Genomic DNA, 21,414 nt, shown 5'->3' with positions numbered 1-21,414 from the left:
GATCCTCTACAGTCAGTGTGACTGGAGTACGTCATCGGGCCGCAGTAGTGCTTTCATTATAATTTGAATAATAAGAGTACAAAGATAACTTTATTTATTCTCTCCTCTTCTCTTCCTCTCTCTCTCTTTTTTTCTGTGCTCTATCTTCAAAGCATACGGAGTGCTCTATTTATAGAGCAACTCCAAGCACACATCTTTGACAATATAATCTCTACATATCAATATTCTGCCAAGGTTTTCAACCCTTTGGCAATGTTTTCAATGTTGTGGCAGGTATTCAATACTGTGGGCATTCATTACCCACTAGTATTTTCAACAATATATATATATATATATATATATATATATGTTGGTGCTATTCATCCATTTTTTTTAATTTTAATAATGAATAATGCTATATATACTAGAAGATGTCTATAAATTCTGTGCGTAAATAATTTTATTTTATTTTTAGTTTTATTTTTTAATTAAGGAGTGTGATTAGTTATTAAAATATGTATCATTTACGAAAGGGAGGATTACAGGTTTTACAAATTGTTGTGGTGCTTAGAGAAAAACTTATAAGGAATTCTCAGAGAAGTGAGGTAACAGAAATGATTAGGGGAGAAAAACTGGACAAAGAAAAAAAAAATATATATATATTTTTTTTTTCTTCTGTAATTATTTTAGTTAAAAAGGGACATTGTAGTATTTTTCATGTTATGTTTTGATTAGAATTATAGAAAATTATAACAATTAGTTAAAATTCTATACATGATCCAAATTTAGATTACTTTGCCAAATTTCCCTTGAGAGTTCAAATATAGACCCTAAGCTTGTAGAATCTCTTAATACCCTAAAGCCTCGTTTGGCAGCTTAGACTGTACTGACTATTTCTGTCGGATAAGATAAATAGCCACCAGATAGTACTGACTAAATTAGTTGGGTGTTTGGTGTAGTATCGGACTAGTGACCGTATTATTTATATTGTGTTTGGTATTATACTAGATAGGAGGAATCAAACTTAAAAAAAAAAAAAATTTAAAAAGTGAAATCATTTTTTTGTTCCCAGATCTCTCCGCACCCCCCAAACACCCTCCCTCTCTCTCCCTTCTTCTTCCCCGACTGCAGAAGAATCCCAAATAATTGTTCCCCAGCTCTCTCCGCCACACCCCCCAAACTCCCTCCCTTTCTCTCCCATATTCTTCTTCCCCAACTGAATAATCCGAACGTTTTGGTTGGTTTTATTAAGTGGGTGTATACCGTGTTATCCTATCCGACCGGTTAAATTAATCCGGCGCTTATTTAGTACGAGTGAACGCCAAACACCCAAGTTCGTATAACTAATCCTATCCGATCTGCCAAACAGGGCCTAAAAGAAAGGAAAAAAAAATGATGAAATTAGGAGCCGAGTGAAGCAAAGGCACAACTTTCATCCTAATACGTAACCAGTCGATCGAGTGACCTCGAATGAAATTCGAACATTAAAGTTAGAATAAGAAAATACTTTGTATAACAAGGATTATCACCATAATTTAGAGGTGTGACTTTTACACAAGAGGTAGGCGACCACTATCTGGGCACAGTCATCGTATGCTAATCTCCAGTTTAACTTTGAAACTTTCAAAACGACGTGTCGTCTAATATCAGTCACGACTCACACTTGAAACGACAACCGATGAGTCAGTATCCTTCAGTCAGCAGCACATCGCTTAGAAAGCGAGGGGAAAATGCCAGCGGCGTTGTTTAGGTGGCTACTGCAGCTGCACATGGACGTGCCAACAGCCGCCCGGTTCTACGCCGAAGGTTTGGACTTCACCGTCAATGTCTGCACTCTTCGATAGACGGATCTACAGTCCAGCCTATTCAAGCTTTCCCTTATGCAAAACCCCAAGTGAACTCTCTCTTTCCATTCTCTGAGACTCTGTGCTCGGTGCACACCAGGTGTTTGATGATTTGTATAAACCATTTTTTCACACATCCTTTCCCACAAATTGTACTGTTTGCTCGTGTTTTTCGTAAAAACAGTATAATGGAAAGAGACCCAAGTGAAGTTTGTGTCGATTGAAAGAGTAAAACTTAAAATTTCTTGGGTTTTTTCGATGTTATGATTCTTGCTATTTTTTGGTAATATGGTGTTATTTGAGCAGTAATTGGATTTAAGCATTATGTTTTGAATGAAACTGGCATCTGCTAATGACTAATTTTGACAGGGATCATGCAGTGCAGAATGGAAACTCTTCACTTTTGTCCTTCACAGTGCCAGACATTAATCAAACAGTCACCAAGTTGATGGCATAAGGAGCTGAAACTTAATGGCCCTATCAAATATGAAGTCCATGGTAAGGTGATGACTAAATTTCTAAACAAAACCATTGCGATCATTTGTTCGTATATCATTGCTACACTGGGTGCAGAGATTTTAGTAAGAGTTTCGTGTTACAGGTTGCTGCCATTCGATGTATTTGATGGGCATATGTTAGGCCTTTACGAACCTGCATAGGATTTTCGGAAGCAAACCCCTTGAAAAAGTGCGACCAGCTGAGGATCAAAATATGGTGATTCGAGCTTTCGTAAGTTAATCATGAAATTTTTACCCCATTACACAAATGACTGTAGGAGCTTCTATTCCTAATTCTTCATCATTCTCTTTTGGTAGCATAGTTCGGACCCAAAAAAATTCACCAATTACATAGATCGAACTCAAAATAACAATGTCACTTACACATGACATTGTGTTATTGGTTTGGAACGGCAATGTGGCATCTGAAGGGGTGCATGTAAGTCCTTACACAACGAGTTTGACCAATTAAGATGTCTAATGTAAGATGCTATCAATTGATTTATGTCTAAATAAGAGGAAATTGTAGCAATGGTCCATCAATTTTAACTCAATTGGAGTAATGGTCTTTCAACTAAAAATCTAAAACCATTGATCCCTTAACTCCTCAAAACGTGTGGCTATGGTTATTTTCTTCAACTCCGTTAGAACTTCCATCAAAATGAGTCATGTGCCATGAGGCTGAATTAGGGGCAATTATGGAAAACCAAATGAGAAAAATTGTAGCAATGATTTCTCAACTTAACCCAACTAGAGAAATGTTCCCTCAACTTTAACTCAATTAGAGCAATGGTCCTTCATCTTTAAATCAATTGTAGCAATGGTCATTCCAACATAACTCATTTTGACGGAGTTAACGAAAAGGACCATAGCTGCACGTTTTGAAGAATTAAGGGACCAATGATAATGGATCTTCTGACGAGGACTACAACTCCGATCTGAAATTCACCGTCTCGATCCTTCAGTTTGAAGTTGTTACTCTGTATGTTGTTTCTCTCTGTGCAGCTCTTTTCTTTGTTTCATGTTATTATAGGCTTAGATATTTATGTTCATGCATCTTATATCGACATGGGTCTGAGCACAAATATCAGAAAACAGAGGTATAAATCTTTGTCTTCAACTTTTTTTTTTTATACAAATTGATGTGCATATCGAGCTACAAAACAACCAATTTCTGATATATTTGTGTGTATAGTTTGTGAAATGGGCATGAAAATTTATTTTGGTGAGCTTGAATTCTGCATATAAATTGTTAGTTTAGGTTAATTTGTTTTCTAGAGCTGAAACTTTTCTTGCTGCGATATATCTGTTTCTATTGACCTTTCAAGTTAGCAAAAATGATAAATGACAGTATTCATTTAATTACCTTACCTCTAAAGAGTAAAGACCTATCTGCTTGATGGAGATATTGGGTGGTGACGTCTGTGCTGTCCTTGAAAGGGAATATCAAAATATGGCTGCTGAGTTTATGATGAAAGATGTCCAGTTGATTTGGGCAGAGGTTTTTAGCCTTTCACTTTATTAGATTGATGATAGGTATAAGTTACAACTTAATGTTGATGCTGCCATCTATGTCTGGTAAAAATTTTTTGCTGAGTTTATGTTGTAACTTGCATTTCCCTTGAATTAAATTGCTACGTGCGTGTCTATGTCATTAGCCATTGTTTTGATTCTAGTTATAGTAGATAACAAAACTTTTGATTTTCCTCTGTAAAGACTATTTGGTCTTGTTGTGGCAGGTCAAGCTTGCAAAATATTGTGGTCGATATTTACTTTAATCAGTTAGGAGGGCTCTGTACACTATGCTTTGATGAGTAGGGAGTCATTCACACACAACTGAATTGACAATGGAGTTCAGTTTGTCACATATGAATTGAATGATTTACCAGATTTCATTCATATAATCGCATTCTTGTATGGAAGCTCTAAGTTGTCTAATGAAACTTGTTTTTCTAGTCTTCTGTTGAAAGTATATGTTGACTTATGCCTTATAACCATTAGAGTACTCTCTTACTTATTAAAGTCTCCTAATCGAACTCTATTATTCTGGGGAAATGTGATTGGATCTTATTATTAAATTTGGTTATGCTAGATTAGACTGGAAATGGTCTGTGTGTATAGGATTTATGAAGTAGTACCGGTTGACTCCCCCCATCTTATTCCTTATATTTTTCAGGAAGCTAGTAAACCTTCTGATAATTTGTTCGAGCTGAAGTTCAACACGCATGTTTGTGTAACTCTTCACCCTAACATTTTTCGTTTCCCATCTGCAACAATGAAAATAGTTAAGACACTATTTTCTGAACTACAACAACTATTTCTGGAATTACAACAAGTAAACCCACACTATTTATGAAATGAACCAAAATAATCCACACTGTATTTGGAAGGTAACAAAATAAATATTACTTTTGAAATTACAGCAAAATAACTAATACTATTTCTGAAAGTAAACCAAAATAATACATATTATTTTTGGAATTACACCAAAATAACCAACACTATTTCTGAAAGTGAGCTAAAATAATTCATACTATTTCTGGAACTACAACGAAAAACTTATACTATTCATAAAACCAAACCAAAATAACTATACTATTAATGCAAGTGAGCAAAATAAACATTATTTCTGAACTATTTCTAACAATGAACCACTATTTCTTGAACTAACACAAAATAACTCACACTATTTCTGAAAGTGAATCAAACTAACCCGCACTATTTCTGAAATCACAACATTATTACCCACACTATTTTTGAAAGTGAACTAAAATAACCCACACTATTTCTTGAAATACAGCATAATAACTCGTACTATTTCTGAAAGTAAAATAACTCACTATTTATGAAAAATAACAAAATAAACACTATTTCTGAAACTAATACAAAATAACTCACACTAATTCTGGATTTGAACAAAAAATTGCTGAACCAAAATAACTCATAATATTTATGCAAGGGAGCAAAATAAACATTATTTATGAACTATTTCTAACAGTGAACCATTATTTCTTGAACTACAACAAAATAACTCACATTGTTTCTGAAAGTGAACCAAACTAACATGTACTATTTCTAAGACAACATTATAAGCTACACTATTTTTGAAAGTGAACTAAAATAACTCACACTATTTCTTGAACTATAGCATAATAACCCGTACTATTTCTGAAAAATAACAAAATAAACTCTATTTCTGGAACTAATACAAAATAACTGACACTAATTCTAGATTTGAACAAAAAATAATGCACACTATTGTTGAAACTATCACAAAATTATATACTATTTATGAAATTGAATAAAAACACACTATTTCTCATGGTTCTAAAAGACGCTAAGCGCTTATCGAGTGATGGACTGGGGCCTAGGCAGGTATAAGTAAATTTATTTAGCTTTAGTACTTTGGCAAATTATTTTCATAATGCAGGAAAAGTTTCATGTGAGATCTTTGAGGGATAGGCCTGAGCAAATGATGGCGGCGTTGTACTTACAAGTGAGTATTGTGAGCCAAGCTCTTATTTTCGTCACAAGGTCTCGTAGCTGGTCTTTTGTTGAACGCCCTGGACTTCTCTTACTTGGAGCTTTCATGGTTGCTCAACTGGTAAGCATTTTTGCCAACCGAGTACCTTTACAATTTTACCTAATTGCTCTACTGGATGTGTTGAAGTTTTATAATTTGTAGTAATTTTCACTAATGTTAAGGCGATTAATCTAGAAATTTGTACATTTCAAAGCAAGAATTTTACTCTGTTAGCAAGCTTAAAAACCTGTTTGATGCTTCAATTGGTTGCACTGGTACGCGTATGACAAAATAATTTCCCTTTTATTTTTATTTTATAATAACTCATTCCGCAAAATGGCAGGTTGCAACTCTCATAGCAGTCTATGCAAACTGGGGTTTTGCACGGATAAAGGGAGCTGGCTGGGGGTGGGCTGGTGTCATCTGGCTTTACAGTATAGTGACATATTTCCCTCTTGACTTTCTTAAATTCGCAATCCGATACATTCAAAGCGGAAAAGCGTGGAATAATCTTTTGGAGAACAAGGTATGTTGCTTTCTGCTACATTATAAGCGCTACTCGGCATTATAAGTTAGATTCATGTTTCTTGCCACAATTTACCTTATTGTGTCTTCCCACCAGACTGCCTTCACTACAAAGAAAGATTATGGAAAGGAGGAGAGAGAAGCACAGTGGGCTGCAGCGCAGAGGACCCTTCACGGTCTTCAGCCACCTGAAACGAACAATCTTTTCAATGAGAAGAACAGTTACAGGGAGCTTTCCGAGATTGCAGAACAAGCCAAGAGGAGGGCTGAGGTTGCAAGGTAAGGACCAATTGCACTCGTACATAGATAAAGAAACATGCTTGTCTCAGTAGTGATGTCAGCCGGTTCTGTTTCTTGTTTCCGGGAAAATGCTTCGTCTTGCATTGTTTAAGAGCTTTTCATTTTGGTTGCAGGCTTCGTGAGTTGCATACGCTGAAGGGTCATGTTGAGTCAGTTGTGAAGCTGAAAGGACTCGACATCGATACAATTCAACAGCATTATACAGTTTGATGAGCTTTTCAGAAGGGAAACACAGAGAGAGAGAGGCTTGAGCTTGTACCTTGAAGAGCGAGTAGCGAAAATTAATGACGATGATGATGAAGCACGTAGCAATAACCTTGTGTCTTTAGATTAGGTTACAACTAGTTTACTTTTGATGTTAAATTTGGCCAGAGGATTATCCTCTTTTGTAGCCAAATAACTTGAAGTTTACAGTTTGGTTGTTTTTACTCAAATATCGGCTTTTCAATGTGAAAGCTGCTGCGTATGCTTTTGCATTATTATTGTACAGAGTAGGAGAATACAAAACAAGTAATAAGGAAGCATTCGATATGAAATTTGCAAAATTCGTGTTGGAATTTTTACGTTAGGTTTTAATGAAAGATGAGTTTGATTCTAAATTATTGCAGCTATCTTACCGTGTATGCAAAAATCTAATTCACAGCAATACAATCATGCCTAATCTGATCTGACTTTCCAGTCTTAACTCCAATTCGTCCAAGCTTAGTCGTTTCCGTGACGCTCTGGAACAAAAATATGTACTAAAAGTATTTACCTCAAGTTCTGGGCGTGAGGTATATATTATTTTGTTTGAATATAGGGCAGCCCAAGAAAGGATTTAAAAAATAGTAACAATTTCAAAAAGAGGAGTGGAGATGACAAAACAAGAGTAATTGTAGCAATGGTTCCTCAACTCTAATCAAATTAGAATAATGGTCTCTTAATTAAAAATCCAACATCATTGGTCCCTCAACTCATCGAAATGTGTAGCTATGATCCTTTTCGTCAACTTTGTTAGAATTTTTGTCAAAATAAGTTATGTTGGAAGAACCGTTGCTACAATTGGGTTAAAGTTGAGGGACGATTGCTCCAATTGGGTTAAAGTTGAGAGACCATTGCTCCAGTTGGATTAAAGTTAAGGGACCAATAGTAATGAATTTTTAGTTGAGGAACCATAGTTGCACGTTTTGATGAGTTGAGGGACCAATGGTAATGAATTTTTAGTTGAGCGACTATTGCTCCAATTGAGTTAAAGTTAAGGGGAATTATAACCACCTTTTTAAGTCGTTGATAATTATAACCAAAAGTTGAATGAAAGTAGGAATATACCCTTAATTACTAAAATCCTCCTCTTTTGCTCTTTTAACGGTTTAAGAACTAGCAGTGCTACCTTCAGTTTTTCCACAATCCTTGCATCCCCAAATTCCATCGGTGTTTCTCTTCCCAGCATACTTGCCACACAATTCATGCACTATTTGATCAATATTAAACACTAATGCATGAATACCTTTCTTTATCTTTTCCTCCCCTGTGTCTTGCATCTTCCAATACAACTTGCTAAAACCATGCCTTTTGCATTCTTCAATTCGTAAAAAAAAAAAAAAAAAAAAAACTGCCAGATCCATACCTTTTACATTCTTGGTCCATAAAAGGAACAAATTAATTAACTTGCAATCCATACAATTAAATAAAATCAGAACAATAAACCCGTTTATTTTTTTCTTAGAAAAACACCAAATAAGCTTTAGATGTAATCAGATTTGTTTTGAAAAAAAAAAAAAAAACATTAAAAACAAAATAAGAGAGACATTCGAGAAACCCAGCATAGAAGGTCGATTCCAAAGAGTGGGTGTTTGAGAGTGATGCACTGTGATGTTCCACTGCTACCCAAGAAACCTAACAACAAATTTAAGATCAACACAAAAACCAGCAATTATGCGTTTGATGTAGTAATCACTTGGTTCAATTGCCTCTGAGTAAAGAGAAGTGTGGTGGTAGTGTTTCACCAATTGGAATAGAGATGAAGAGTTAAAGAAACAAACGCTAGAGCTCCAGAGGTTGGAGAAGACGGGAGAGTTTTGACATACGGGTAATTAAGTCTTTTTAACTTCAATTTTGGCTAGTTTTATAAGAATTAGAAAAGATAGGCTATATTTCATTAGATGGTTCTCAAAATGGTATATTTTCAAATTTCTTAAAGTTAAGGGACTCTTTTTATTAATTTATACAAAACACTATAATATTTGTCGAGTCATATCAATCCCTCTTCCTATTTAGATAGGAAATCCTACACAAGTTACAATTAGAATTACATTTCTATAATACATGCAATAATCACGGAGATGATTCCTAAATAATGAACTCTAATTTAACAATAAGTACAATGAAGCAATTCATCTCTTATCCAAACACTAATATCTGATTTTTCGTGTGGACATCAATTTTGTCATATCGTCTATCTTTCCAATTAATCGACACAAATTTCTCACTTAGGTTTTAGATTTCAGTCACCAAACACTTTGAGAGTTCAATCATAAAACATAAGCTTCTAGAATCTCTTAATACCCTAAAAGAAGCAGTTATGTCTAAGATTAGGTCAAAAATTGAAAGAAAAAAAAAAAAAATTATGAAAACATGAGTCCAGGGAAGCTAAGACGCAACTTTCATTCTACAATGTGACAAACTGAATGACTGAACTTGAATGCAATTTTAACATTAACGTCCGGATAAGAAATTATTTTGTATAACAAGGATTATCATAACAGTTGAGAGGTGAGACCAATATAAGCTTGTATGTATATCCGGGCCGATGCATCGTATGCCAATCCCCAATTTAAGTTGTGAACTTTGAGACCCTCAGAAGGACATGTCCAAAATATCAGTCACGACTCCAAGTTAAAACGACAACCAGTGAGTCAGTCAGCAGTACGTAGCCTAGACAGCGAGGGAACAAATGGCAGCTGTGTCTTTTAGGTAGCTACTGCAGCTGCACAAGGACGTGCCAAAAGCCGCCCGGTTCAACGCCGAAGGGTTGGGCTTCGCCGTTAATGTCTGCACTATTCGATGGGGGGAGCTACAGTTGGGCACACCAGATGGGTGCTCGATGCAATCCCCCAAGTAACCCTCTCTCTCTCTCTCTCTCTCTTTCTCTCTCTCTCGATTTTCTCTGAGATTGGGTGCTCGATGCACACCAGATGTTTGATGATTTGTCTAAACCAGATTTTTACACATCCTTTGCGATAAATTATACTGCTTGTTCTTGTTTTTCGTAAATTGAAAGCGTAAAACTTTGAATTTCTTGGGTTTTTTCGATTTTATGATTCTTTCTAGTTTTTGGTAATATGGTTTTATTTGAGCAGTAATTGGATTTAAGCTTTGTGTTTAGAATGAAATTGGGATCTGCTAATGATTAAAGTTTGACTGGGATCATGCGATGCAGAATGGAAAGTCTTCACTTTTGTTCTTGACAGTGCCAGACATTAATCGAATTTGTAGTCGACATGATACGTACAATGATAATGAGCAAGGTCATACATATATATTCGAATAAACAAATTGAAGAAATCAAATTTGCTCTTGTTTTAGCCTAGTAATCATGTACCCAGTACCTACTCTATCGCAAAACAACAAGGGCTATAGCAGCTCCCCCTTTGTTGTTGCATTAGGAAGAGTTTGTGGCAAATTCAACACTGCATGACAAGAGCATGTGCTGCTGGATAGACACACATACACCTGGATGTGTTGAAGTTTTATAATTTGTAGTAATTTCCAATAATGTTAAGGTGATTAATCTAGAAATTTGTACATTTTCAAAGTAAGAATGTTACTCTGTTAGCGAGGTTAAAAACCTGTTTGATGTTTCAATTGGTTGCTCTGGTATGCGTATGACGAAATAATATTCCCTTTTTTTCTTATAATAACTCTTTCCGCAAAATGGCAGGTTGCAACTCTCATAGCAGACTATGCAAACTGGTGTTTTGCACGGATAAAAGGAGCTGGCTGGGGGTGGGCTGGTGTCATCTGGCTTCACAGTATAGTGACATATGTCCCTCTTGACTTTCTTAAATTCGCAATCCGATACATTCAAAGCGGAAAAGCGTGTAATAATCTTTTGGAGAATAAGGTATGTTGCATTCCGCGCTACTCAACAATATAAGTTAGATTCATGTTTCTTGCCACAATTTGCTTTATTGTGTCTTCCCACCATATTGCCTTCACTACAAAGAAAGATTTATGGGAAAGAGGAGAGAGAAGCACAGTGGGCTGCAGCACAGAGGACCCTTCACGGTCTTCAGCCACCTGAAACGAACAACCTTTTCAATGAGAAGAACAGTTACAGGGAGCTTTCCGAGATTGCAGAACAAGCGAAGCGGAGGGCTGAGGTTGCAAGGTAAGGACCATTTGCACTCATACATAGATATAGAATCATGCTTGTCTCCGTAATGATGTCTGCCGGTTCTGTTTCTTGTTTCCTGGAAAATGCTTCATCTTGCATTGTTTTCCTTTGCTGGTTGGACTTGTTCCACGTGAGAATTGAGTTCTAAAAGAGCTTTTCGTTTTTGTTGCAGGCTTCGGGAGTTGCATACGCTGAAGGGTCATGTTGAGTCAGTTGTGAAGCTGAAAGGACTTGACATCGATACAATTCAACAACATTATACAGTTTGATGAGCTTTTCAAAAGGGAAACACAGAGAGAGACTTAAGTTTGTACCTTGAAGTGAAGAGCGAGTAGCAAAAATTAATGACGATGATGATGAAGCGCTTGGCAATTACCTTGTGTCTTTAGATTAGGTTGCAACTAGTTTACTTTTGATGTTAAATTTGGGCAGAGGATTATCCTCTTTTGTAGCCAAATAACATGAAGTTTACAGTTTGGTTGTTTTTACTCACATGTCGGCTTTTCAATGTGAAAGCTGCTGCGTATGCTTTTGCATTATTTCCTGTACAGAGTAGGATACTACAAAACAAGTAACAAGGAAGGATCCAATATGAAATTTGCAAAACTCGTGTTGGAATTTCTACGTTAGGTTCTCAAGAAAGACGAGTTTGATACTAAATTATTGTAGCTGTATTATTGTATACGCAATAATCTAATTCATATCAATACAATCATGTTTAATCTCACCGGCTTCCCAGTCTTAACCTCAACTTGTCCAAGCTTAGTCAGTTCCGTGACGCTCTAGACACGAAAATATCTACTAAAAATATTTACCTTGAGTTCTGGGGTGAGGTATATATTAATTTGTTTGAATATAGGACAGCCTACATGGTTCAGTTCTTAATCTTATTATTGTTCAATCTTACGCCAAAAAGCAACCTTTCTCATATTTCCTACCCTAGAAAGGATTTTAAAAAAATTGTAACAACTTCAAACGAGGAGTGGAGATGACAAACCAAATAGAGGCAATTGTTTAATATGCGTAGAAATATGATTCTTTGTATTACTTTATATAAATCACTATAATATATAGAGTACTTTTCGATCGCTATGCATTTCATCTCTCCATCGAAAATTTCCTCTACCCCTACCATACTCCATTTTGGTAGTTTTCACAATATCAATTCCTTTTTAGATAGGAATCCTACACAAGTTACAATTAGAAATTACATTTCTATAATATATGCAATAATCGTGGAGATGATTCCGGAGTAATTGATTCTAATTAAACAATATATACAACAAAGTAGTTCGTCTCTTATTCGGATTTTAATGTTTGATTTTTTGTGTCGATATCAATTTTGTCACATGGTCTATCTTTCTAGTTGATCAACACCAATTCCTCACTTAGGTTTTACATTTCAGTCACTGAACATTCTGAGAGTTCAATCATAAAGTTTAAGCTTGTAGAATCTCTTAATACACAAAAAGAAGCAATCATGTCTAAAATTAGGTCCAAAATTGAAAAAGAAAAAAAATTATGAAAGCAACAATCAAGCGAAGTTAAGGCGCAACTTTCATCCGAAAGCGTAACAAATAGAATGATGGCCTCGAAAGAAATTTTAACATTTACGTCCGGATAAGAAATTTATCTGTATAACAAGAATGATCAGCATAGTTTAGAGGTGATCCGGGTCCACGCATCATAAGCTAATCCCCCAATTTAACTTTGAGACCCTTAAAACGATATGTCGTCTAATATCAGTCACGACTCACTGTTAAAACAACAACCAGTGAGGCAGTTTCCTTCAGTCAGAAGTACATAGCCTAGAAAGCGAGGGAAAAAATGGCAGCGGCGTCGTTTAGATGGCAAAAGCCTCGCGGTTGGTGCTCGATCCACACCAGATGTTTGATGATTTGTGTAAACCATATTTTTACACATCCTTTGCCACAAATTATACTGCTTGTTCTTGTTTTTCGCAAATTGAAAGCGTAAAACTTCGAATTTCTTGGGTTTTTTCGATTTTATGATTCTTTTTAGTTTTTGGTGTGGTTTTATTTTAGCGGTAGTTGGATTTAAGCTTTGCGTTTTGAATGAAATTGGGATCTGCTAATGAAATTGTTTTAGCCTAGTAATCATGTACACAGTACTACTCCATCGCAAAACAACAAGGGCTATACCAGCTCCCCCTTTGTTGTTGCATTAGGAAGAGTTTGTGGCAAATTCAACACTGCACAACAAGAGCATGTGCTGCTGGATATACACTTACACCTGAGAGAGAGAGAGGGAGCCAATTTCAAGAACATCTATAATATAACTACAATCTTGGGCCAATCTTCCCGTCTATAACAAGAACATCTATAACATGACCACGTGGGGATGTGAGCAATCTTGGACCAATTTCAAGAATCACACTACTACAAAATAGGGCTTTCATGACATTTAGAAATTTTTTTAATGACATTCTTTTATTAAAAGTGTCACTAAAATAAAATTATGACGCAACTTAAAAAATATAAATAAATTAAAATAAACAGATAAGAAAACCAAGAGACAATTATAAAAAAGAGATCAGTTTCACACCCACTACAATTGCACGTTTGAACAGTTAACCTGTTCAGCCTAAATCTCATCCTTTTTCTTTAATATGCTCGTAAAGAAAAATATAACATAAAAGGTGGAGTGGGACTTCGTTCCCCATCAGGACTTTTTTCTGCCATTGAAGATGGCGATATTCAATAGCAAGGCTGCAAGCCAGCAAAAGTCCCTCCCGTGCCACCACCATCCAGCCATCTAAACACCATGTGTCGTCGCCCCTCACGGCTCCACGCTTTCGTCAGCCATCACCGGCCATCGTCAATGTTTAGGTAAATCCCTTATTCTCATTTACATAAGTTAATTGATGATTTGAGATCTATGTGATATGGATTTTGTATGATTTAGTGTGAGTTTATCTAGGTTTGGTGCTATTTGTGGTTTTCATGTTCAATCTGTTATCTAGTTTGAATTGGGTATTTTGTTGTTTGAGTAGGTTTGGATGGATTTGGAGCCAATTCGGTGGTAATGTCGATTCACATTTGATTTTGCTGTGAACTTATATTGGTTTTGTTTTTCTAATTGTTAATTTACTGAGGCTGGCACTGGTGGGCAGTTTAATTATGTAAATTGTAGGTTACAACAACTGCTGGTGTAAAACATGTGAAGAAAGGCTCATTAGTCCCAGAGATTTCCGCATTAAGTAGTCAAACAAATAAAGAGTCTGAGGCCTCATCCAAATCAAGTGCCCTTGCCCCTGCTACCAGTCAATCCTCCGTTCATGCAAATCCTATGCAAGTGAGATTCTTTCTCTTCTTGCCTTTAATTTTTTGTGCTAGTTTTTTATGAAACAGTATGATTACTGGATGCTTTTGTTACTTGTATGTACAGCTGTCCTATTTTCTAGATTATCACATATTAATGGATGCCTTTTTTTATTTTTATTGCACGGTTACTTTAAATCAACCTTTGATTTTATACTAGAATGGTTAGAGAGAATTTATTGTTTTCGTTTATTTTCTTCCATGTGATCTCAAAACTACACTGCACTTTTGTTGATCTTTTTGTTTGACCTGATTCATTTGTGCAGGATACGGAAATAATGATTTTAAGTTCAAATTTTCCAAGATTCTGGAGATAATCAGAATGACCCTTTGCAGTTTATTTTTTGGTTTTAGCATGTGAAAGTAAGAATTGTTATTCTTATTGATTTTTTTAATTAATGTTGATAATTTTTGTGTAGCAAAGGTGGGAGTCTCTCCTGCGTCAAGGGAGGAGGATATTTGTTGTTGGTGATCTTATGCTCAACCAAATTTTGAGAAGAACCAGATTTTAAATTAAGTGAACTTACAGTTTTATTAGTAGGAAAGCTCTATACATTATATTGTCTTTTGTAATACTTCGGTGGTGGATAAATTTCAAATTTATGAAGCAATATTGTTTCATTTGAGGTCAATATCTTGCTCTCTGGATGAATTATGTAGGTCGTGCTTTCAAATTAAAAATACATTATATATGTCATCAAACATATTTCAGGACATGTATTGAATGGTTTATGACACGCTTTGTGTGTCATTGCTAATATTCAATGACATTACAAATGGTTTCAGTGCTATAGTACATGATGCTATATAGAAATAGATGACATTTTTTTTTAAATCAATCATACTTGTTAGGTGACCATGACACTCATTCCTCTGTTTATGACACATTATCCGCATCTCAAATTGAAATAGATGACATACTTTTTTAAATCAATGACACTTGTTAGGTGTCTGTAGAAGCTACACATGACACTGTGCATATGTCATGTTTAGTATACCATGATGCTCATTTCTTTGTATATGACACTTAATCTGCGTCTTAAATGGTTATAGATAACACAAGTTCTTAATTCAATGACGCTTGTTAGGCGTCCTTAGAAGTAATACATGACACTTTTTCAACGTCATAAAAAGTATCTTTAATGACATCCACAAAGATGACGCTAAATCCATGCGTCATTAAACTTTTAACATGACCCATAAATTACGTCATGTATGTTAATATTTGGAGTAGGGACCACATCTGCCCGGGGGGGGGCCAGAAAGAAATGTTCTCTCTCCGGAATCGTTCTTCTAGCAGCGGACACCTCCATATTTGCAGTGTAGAAGGAGACGTGGGAAGCCATTCTCCTGGCAAGCACCTGATATTAGGGCACTCAATAATACACAAGGTTTTTAGAGATTTTGGCGCTTCTTCAAGAAAGCACTGGAGCTCAGGGCATCCTTGTATTGTGAGGTATTGAAGAGAGGTGAGTTGTCTCAACACCTTGCCTTGGATGGTTGTAAGATTCGGATGTTTGCGGATGGCGAGATCAGTGAGAGCGGTGGCCAGGAGCCCCTCATCCGGAAACGAACATCCCATTTCTTCTCCACCTTCTTCAGTGAAGTTGATTTCCAACATTCTAAGAGAGTTGAGTCTTGTTAAACCCCACAGTGAGCGGTTTGCGGCGAGTTTTCTACAACACTCAAAAGAAAGGTCTCGTAAATTTGACAGCAACACTCCTTGAGGAAATGGTTCCACTTCTGGACAGCCCAACACTTTCAATTTCTGAAGAGACGGTAGACGGGTATGTATTTCTTCTGGCAGCGACCTCAATTTCTTGCATTCACTGATATACAGGTTCTCCAATTTGGGCGCATCCATCCCTCCATTTGGAAAACATACAAAATTTGGGCAGTTTTCTATTTCCAAGTGAATGAGGGAGAGGAATTTAGGGCATTCAGATTCCACATGTGCAAGTGAACCATTGAAGGATTCCAGTCCGCACAATTTTACACATTCAAGCCTTGGCAGCTTCTCCAACGGTACTATCTCAGTTAGCTTGGGACATCTGATCAGTTCAAGCTCACAAAGATTACGAAACAGTATTGTGGTGTTGCCTCTGCTTCCATCGTAATATGATTCCACTTCTGGACAGTCAAACACTTTCAATATCCGAAGAGACGGTAGAAGGGTATGCATTTGTTCTGGCAACGACCTCAATTTCTTGCATTCAGAGATACGCAGCTCCTCCAATTTGGGTGCATCCATCCCTCCATCTGGAAAACATACAAAATTTGGGCAGTTTTCTATTTCCAAGTGAACGAGGGAGAGGAATTTAGGGCATTCAGATTCCACATGTGCAAGTGAACCGCTGAAGGATTCCAGGTGCCTCAATTTTACCCTTTCAAGCCTTGGCAGCTTTTCCAACGGTACTATCTCAGTTAGCTTGGGATATCTGCTCAGTTCAAGCTCACAAAGATTACGAAACAGTATTGTGGTGTTGCCTCTGCTTCCATCGTAATATGATTCCACTTCTGGACATTCAAACACTTTCAATATCCGAAGAGACGGTAGAAGGGTATGCATTTGTTCTGGCAACGACCTCAATTTCTTGCATTGAGAGATACGCAGCTCCTCCAATTTGGGTGCATCCATCCCTCCATCTGGAAAACATACAAAATTTGGGCAGTTTTCTATTTCCAAGTGAACGAGGGAGAGGAATTTAGGGCATTCAGATTCCACATGTGCAAGTGAACCGCTGAAGGATTCCAGGTGACTCAATTTTACCCTTTCAAGCCTTGGCAGCTTCTCCAACGGTACTATCTCAGTTAGCTTGGGACAACTGCTCAGTTCAAGCTCACAAAGATTACGAAACAGTATTGTGGTGTTGCCTCTGCTTCCATCGTAATATGATTCCACTTCTGGACAGCGCAACACTTTCAAATTCTGAAGAGACGGTAGAAGGGTATGCATTTGTTCTGGCAACGACCTCAATTTCTTGCATTCAGAGATACACAGCTCCTTCAATTTGGGTGCATCCATCCCTCCATCTGGAAAACATACAAAATTTGGGCAGTTTCCTATTTCCAAGTGAACGAGGGAGAAGAATTTAGGGCATTCAGATTCCACATGTGCAAGTGAACCGCTGAAGGATTTCAGGTTCCACAATTCTACCCTTTCAAGCCTTGGCAGCTTCTCCAACGGTAATATCTCAGTCAGCTTGGGACATGTGCTCAGTTCAAGCTTACGAAGATTAGGAAACAGTATTGTGGTATTGCCTCTGCTTCCATCATAATATAACCACTTTTGGCAGTTCCACATATCTCGCAAGCACAATTTTTCTAGAGATCTAAACGGAGCTAGTGAATCATTACCGTAAAAATTGCTATCTATCTCCACCACGTTATTTATCCCTTCTATACAAAGATCCTTGAGGAAGGGTAGTCGCCCAAGTGGTGGCAATAAGCAGCAATGTTCGCAATCTATAAGTACAATATGAGATAGTTTAGAGAAAGATGGATCTGCTAACCAACCTGGAAATTCTAAACCCCCATAAGATCTAATCTCAATTTGTTTGAGGTTTGTATGAGGTTGGAGCTTCTTGAGCACTTCTCTGTCATTTTCTGGATCATGATTACTAGCATCATCATCACCTTCTCGCCATGTCAAAACAAGTTTGTCCAGATACTCCTTGTTGCTCATGATATCTGCTTTCAAAGCATTCCCCTCATGGTCAATGTTATCAACTCCTGAGATTGTAAGATCTTGGCGCAAATGCTGAAGCTCTTTTAACTCTCCAATCCTTTGACCTGTTTGTTTGTCCACCACAAAATAGCTTAATGTCTGGAGATTTTTCAAGTTACACATCCCTGCAGGCATCTGTTTGATCTTTGTTCCTCTGATATTGAGATGGCGCAAGTTGATTAGTCTCCCCAATTCGGAAGGTAGTTGAATCATCCGATGACAACCTTCCAATAACAAGGTCTGTAAATTGTACAAGTTGCACACCTTATCAGGTAATTCTGTTATGGAAGTCCAAGACACGTCCAAATGCCTTAATTGTTTTAAGTCGCCAATTGAACTAGGTAACTCAACAATATCCCGATCTTGTAATTTGAGCACTCTTAAATATGGTAGAACTAGCAATAGATCAATCGGTTTGTTTCCCAATCCGATAAAATGTACCGAATGTAGTCGTAGAAAGCCGTGCAAATGCTTAGCCTCATATAGCGCCCCAAGATTCTGAGTTCTTTGATTGCAGAAGTTCATGGAAGAAACATGACGAACTCTGCATCTATTTCTGTCGACTGTCAGATGGTCGTCCTCCAATCTCAAACAAAACTCTCCAGATACAAACTTTGCTAAATCATTGATAAGGTCATGCATGGTGAAATATGACTCCCCATACTCTTTTGAATGCTGAAAGAAAGACCTTGATACTAGAATATCAAAGTAATCCCTTCCAACATCTTCCAATGCCTCCTTCCCGTGGGGTTGTAAGAGGTCTTCAGCCATCCACCATAAAATTAACTCTGAAGCTTCAAAGTCGTCACCTTTAGGAAATATTGCACAATAAGCAAAACAACGTTTGAGATGCGGAGGTAGATATTGGTAACTTAACCATAGAGCCGGCAAAACCTTATCATTTGGCAACTCCCATAAGTCGCTATTCAATATCTTTTCCCATTCCTTTGGATTCAAAACAGAGCGTAACAGGCCCCCCATTGATTTTATAGCTAAAGGAAGGCCTTGACACTTCTTAACAATTTGCCTTCCAATGGCTTCAAGATGCGGATGGGCAGGAATAACACTGTCTTCCGTGAAGGCATGCTTTGCAAATAACGACCAAGAATCGTCCTCGGATATTTCCTGTAGATAATGTGGTGAAAGAGTCCCCGTGATTGATGCAACTCCTCCGAGGCGTGTTGTGACAATGATCTTACTTCCGTGAACTCCGTAACTATTGAAGTGAGTCATCAAGTTTTCCCAAAGAAGATAATCCTCACTCCAGACATCATCAAGAACGAAGAGGAACTTTTTTCCTGTCAAAACCTCCTCCAATTTTTCAGAAAGCCGATCCAGATCTGTGATCTTGCAAGTTTCATCCCTGATCTTCCCATATATTGTTTGTGCTATTTGAAGAATATCAAGTTCTTCTCCGACACAAACCCATGCTTGGACATCAAAGTCATCCCTGACATCTTTGTACACAAGTTGAGCAAGGGTTGACTTCCCGATCCCTCCCATGCCCTCGATGGGAAGCACTCCTATCTTGGGGCCAGCAGTATCATCCGAACGCAATGACTTAAGAATCGTTTCTCTGTCCTTTTCCCTTCCGAAGACGCCAGAGTCATCGACCCGAGAAGTAGTTTGACGAGTTGTATCTTGTGGTCTATGTTGAACTCCTTCTTTCAGACCAAGAACGTCTTTTTCATTGAGAATGAGGTCTAACACCCGCAGAATGTTTGATATCTTCGGTTCAAGAGAGTCGTGAAATTCATCGGACGGAGAAGAAGACTTGAATACTGATCTCGTGATCCAGCTCGTGCTGCTGCTAGCTGCAGGAGAATGCTCATCGTCACCTTCCAGCTGGCGTCGAAGAGCTTCAGTGTTGATCTCGTCCAGCAACTCTCCTACACAGTAGATAGCATCTTTGAGGTCGTCGAGCCACCTCCTCACCTCCGGTGTTTTCTTCTGCTTCTCCTCAGCATCGTCAACCAGCTTGCTAGCAGTGAGCAACTTGAGCTTCAACTTCCTCATGAGCAGCTCGTTGTCGTTTTTCTTCCCAGAGATGAAATCGAGGAAGCGCCGGGAAGCCATACGGTCGAACAAAACATTGAGGAAAGAAGAGAGCAAAGCTCCGCCCACCAACTCAGCCATGGTCACAACTGAGTCGCCGTCGGATAGGAATCTGAAAGGTGAAGAAAGAGTTTGGGTTGTGGGGATGAGCTAGTTTTGCTTGAATGACGCTTTGCTACTAGTTCAGAGCTTTCAGATCGTTCAGACATCCGTCAACTTTTTCCACATGGGATTTTTCAATCAGTTTTGTTTTGATCCTAAAATATTAAAGTGGAAAAATGCAACGCGGTTTATGGGGTCGGCCAGTTGGGAAAATGCAACGCGGTTTTTTGGAACGACACTTTTACCTGCTGGGATTGGGGCAATACTATACAACTACTATTCTTGATTGAAAATTGACCTTGCCACTTCAATAATTGACCATTCAGATTTTTAACTAATATTTCTTTTTATTTTTAATTTTTAATTAAGAAGTGTGATTAGTTTTTCTGAGTAAGGAAAATGCGATCCATCCGGTCAAACAAAACAAAGAGGAAGAAGAGAGAAAAGCTCCGCCTGCCAACTCGGCCACGGTCACAACTATGTCATCGTCGGATTGGAATCCGAAAGATGAAGAGTTTGGTGTGTAGGGATGAGTTTTACTCTGCTTTTGGTGTGTAGGGATGAGTTTTACTCTGCTTTTGCTACTAAAAGATGAGTTCATAGTGTTTTTTCATTTGTCATTTTCTTAGGGGCATTGCCTTACAGCTAAAAAGTTTAATTTAATTTTGCATTTAGCAAAAGAAAGTATTTTTCCATTGTGGATAAAAATCATGGCAAAGTCGTCCCAAATTTTCAAAAAGATGACGCGTTTTATGGGCTCCGCCACTTTCAATTGTTTCCCACCACTTTTTCTTCTATTTTTTTGGGTCGGATGCATAATTTTGCTTCTTTAACTGATTCTTGATAACTAATAATTAGTTTTTTTGCACGTATTCTCTCATATACAAGTGCATTCTCAATGACTAATAATTTTTCTTCACTAGCATTACTCTTGTTTCCCACTCGCTTGTCCTTCTTTAACTGCATTCTTGGTATTCTTTCGTCAACTTCATTCGCGATAACCAATAACTAATATTTTAGCTCGCTCTTCCTCATCTGCAAGTCCATTTTCAATAACAAATAACTAGCTTCCTCACCCACACGCTCTTCCATCTACAAGGGACTTTTTTCAATCACATGCTCCTTTTAACGTTGAATTTTGTAAGC

At 37.4% G+C, this 21,414-nt stretch overlaps 3 protein-coding genes and 1 long non-coding RNA gene across 4 annotated transcripts; 3 read left to right on the top strand and 1 right to left on the bottom strand.

Moving 5' to 3' along the window:
• The first annotated feature begins 1,570 nt into the window (after positions 1-1,570).
• Positions 1,571-2,672, top strand: LOC137716878 (uncharacterized). Its single transcript, XR_011065757.1, has 3 exons — positions 1,571-1,923; positions 2,193-2,321; positions 2,425-2,672. It is a non-coding gene; the product is annotated as an uncharacterized lncRNA (long non-coding RNA).
• Positions 2,673-5,741: 3,069 nt separating this feature from the next.
• Positions 5,742-7,267, top strand: LOC137717418 (plasma membrane ATPase 4-like). The gene is made up of 4 exons (XM_068456785.1): positions 5,742-5,924; positions 6,187-6,369; positions 6,466-6,647; positions 6,782-7,267. The coding sequence occupies exons 1-4, from the start codon at positions 5,745-5,747 to the stop codon at positions 6,876-6,878; spliced, it is 642 nt and encodes a 213-aa protein (XP_068312886.1). The 5' UTR covers positions 5,742-5,744; the 3' UTR covers positions 6,879-7,267.
• Positions 7,268-9,570: 2,303 nt separating this feature from the next.
• On the top strand, positions 9,571-11,770 carry LOC137718759 (plasma membrane ATPase 4-like). Its single transcript, XM_068458297.1, has 4 exons — positions 9,571-9,764; positions 10,588-10,770; positions 10,873-11,037; positions 11,216-11,770. Exons 2-4 carry the CDS (start codon positions 10,691-10,693, stop codon positions 11,310-11,312), a joined length of 342 nt encoding a protein of 113 aa, XP_068314398.1. The 5' UTR covers positions 9,571-9,764; positions 10,588-10,690; the 3' UTR covers positions 11,313-11,770.
• A 3,818-nt stretch (positions 11,771-15,588) lies between these two features.
• LOC137717023 (putative disease resistance RPP13-like protein 1) lies at positions 15,589-20,435 on the bottom strand. Its single transcript, XM_068456342.1, has one exon. The coding sequence runs from the start codon at positions 20,245-20,247 to the stop codon at positions 15,589-15,591; it is 4,659 nt and encodes a 1,552-aa protein (XP_068312443.1). The 5' UTR covers positions 20,248-20,435.
• Between the last annotated feature and the right edge of the window lie 979 nt (positions 20,436-21,414).

Source organism: Pyrus communis, chromosome 15, assembly GCF_963583255.1.
Source record: "Pyrus communis chromosome 15, drPyrComm1.1, whole genome shotgun sequence".
NCBI classification, from domain to species: Eukaryota; Viridiplantae; Streptophyta; class Magnoliopsida; order Rosales; family Rosaceae; genus Pyrus; species Pyrus communis.
The sequence above is the reverse complement of the archived record's forward strand: the minus strand, read 5'-3'. Positions and strand labels throughout refer to the sequence as shown.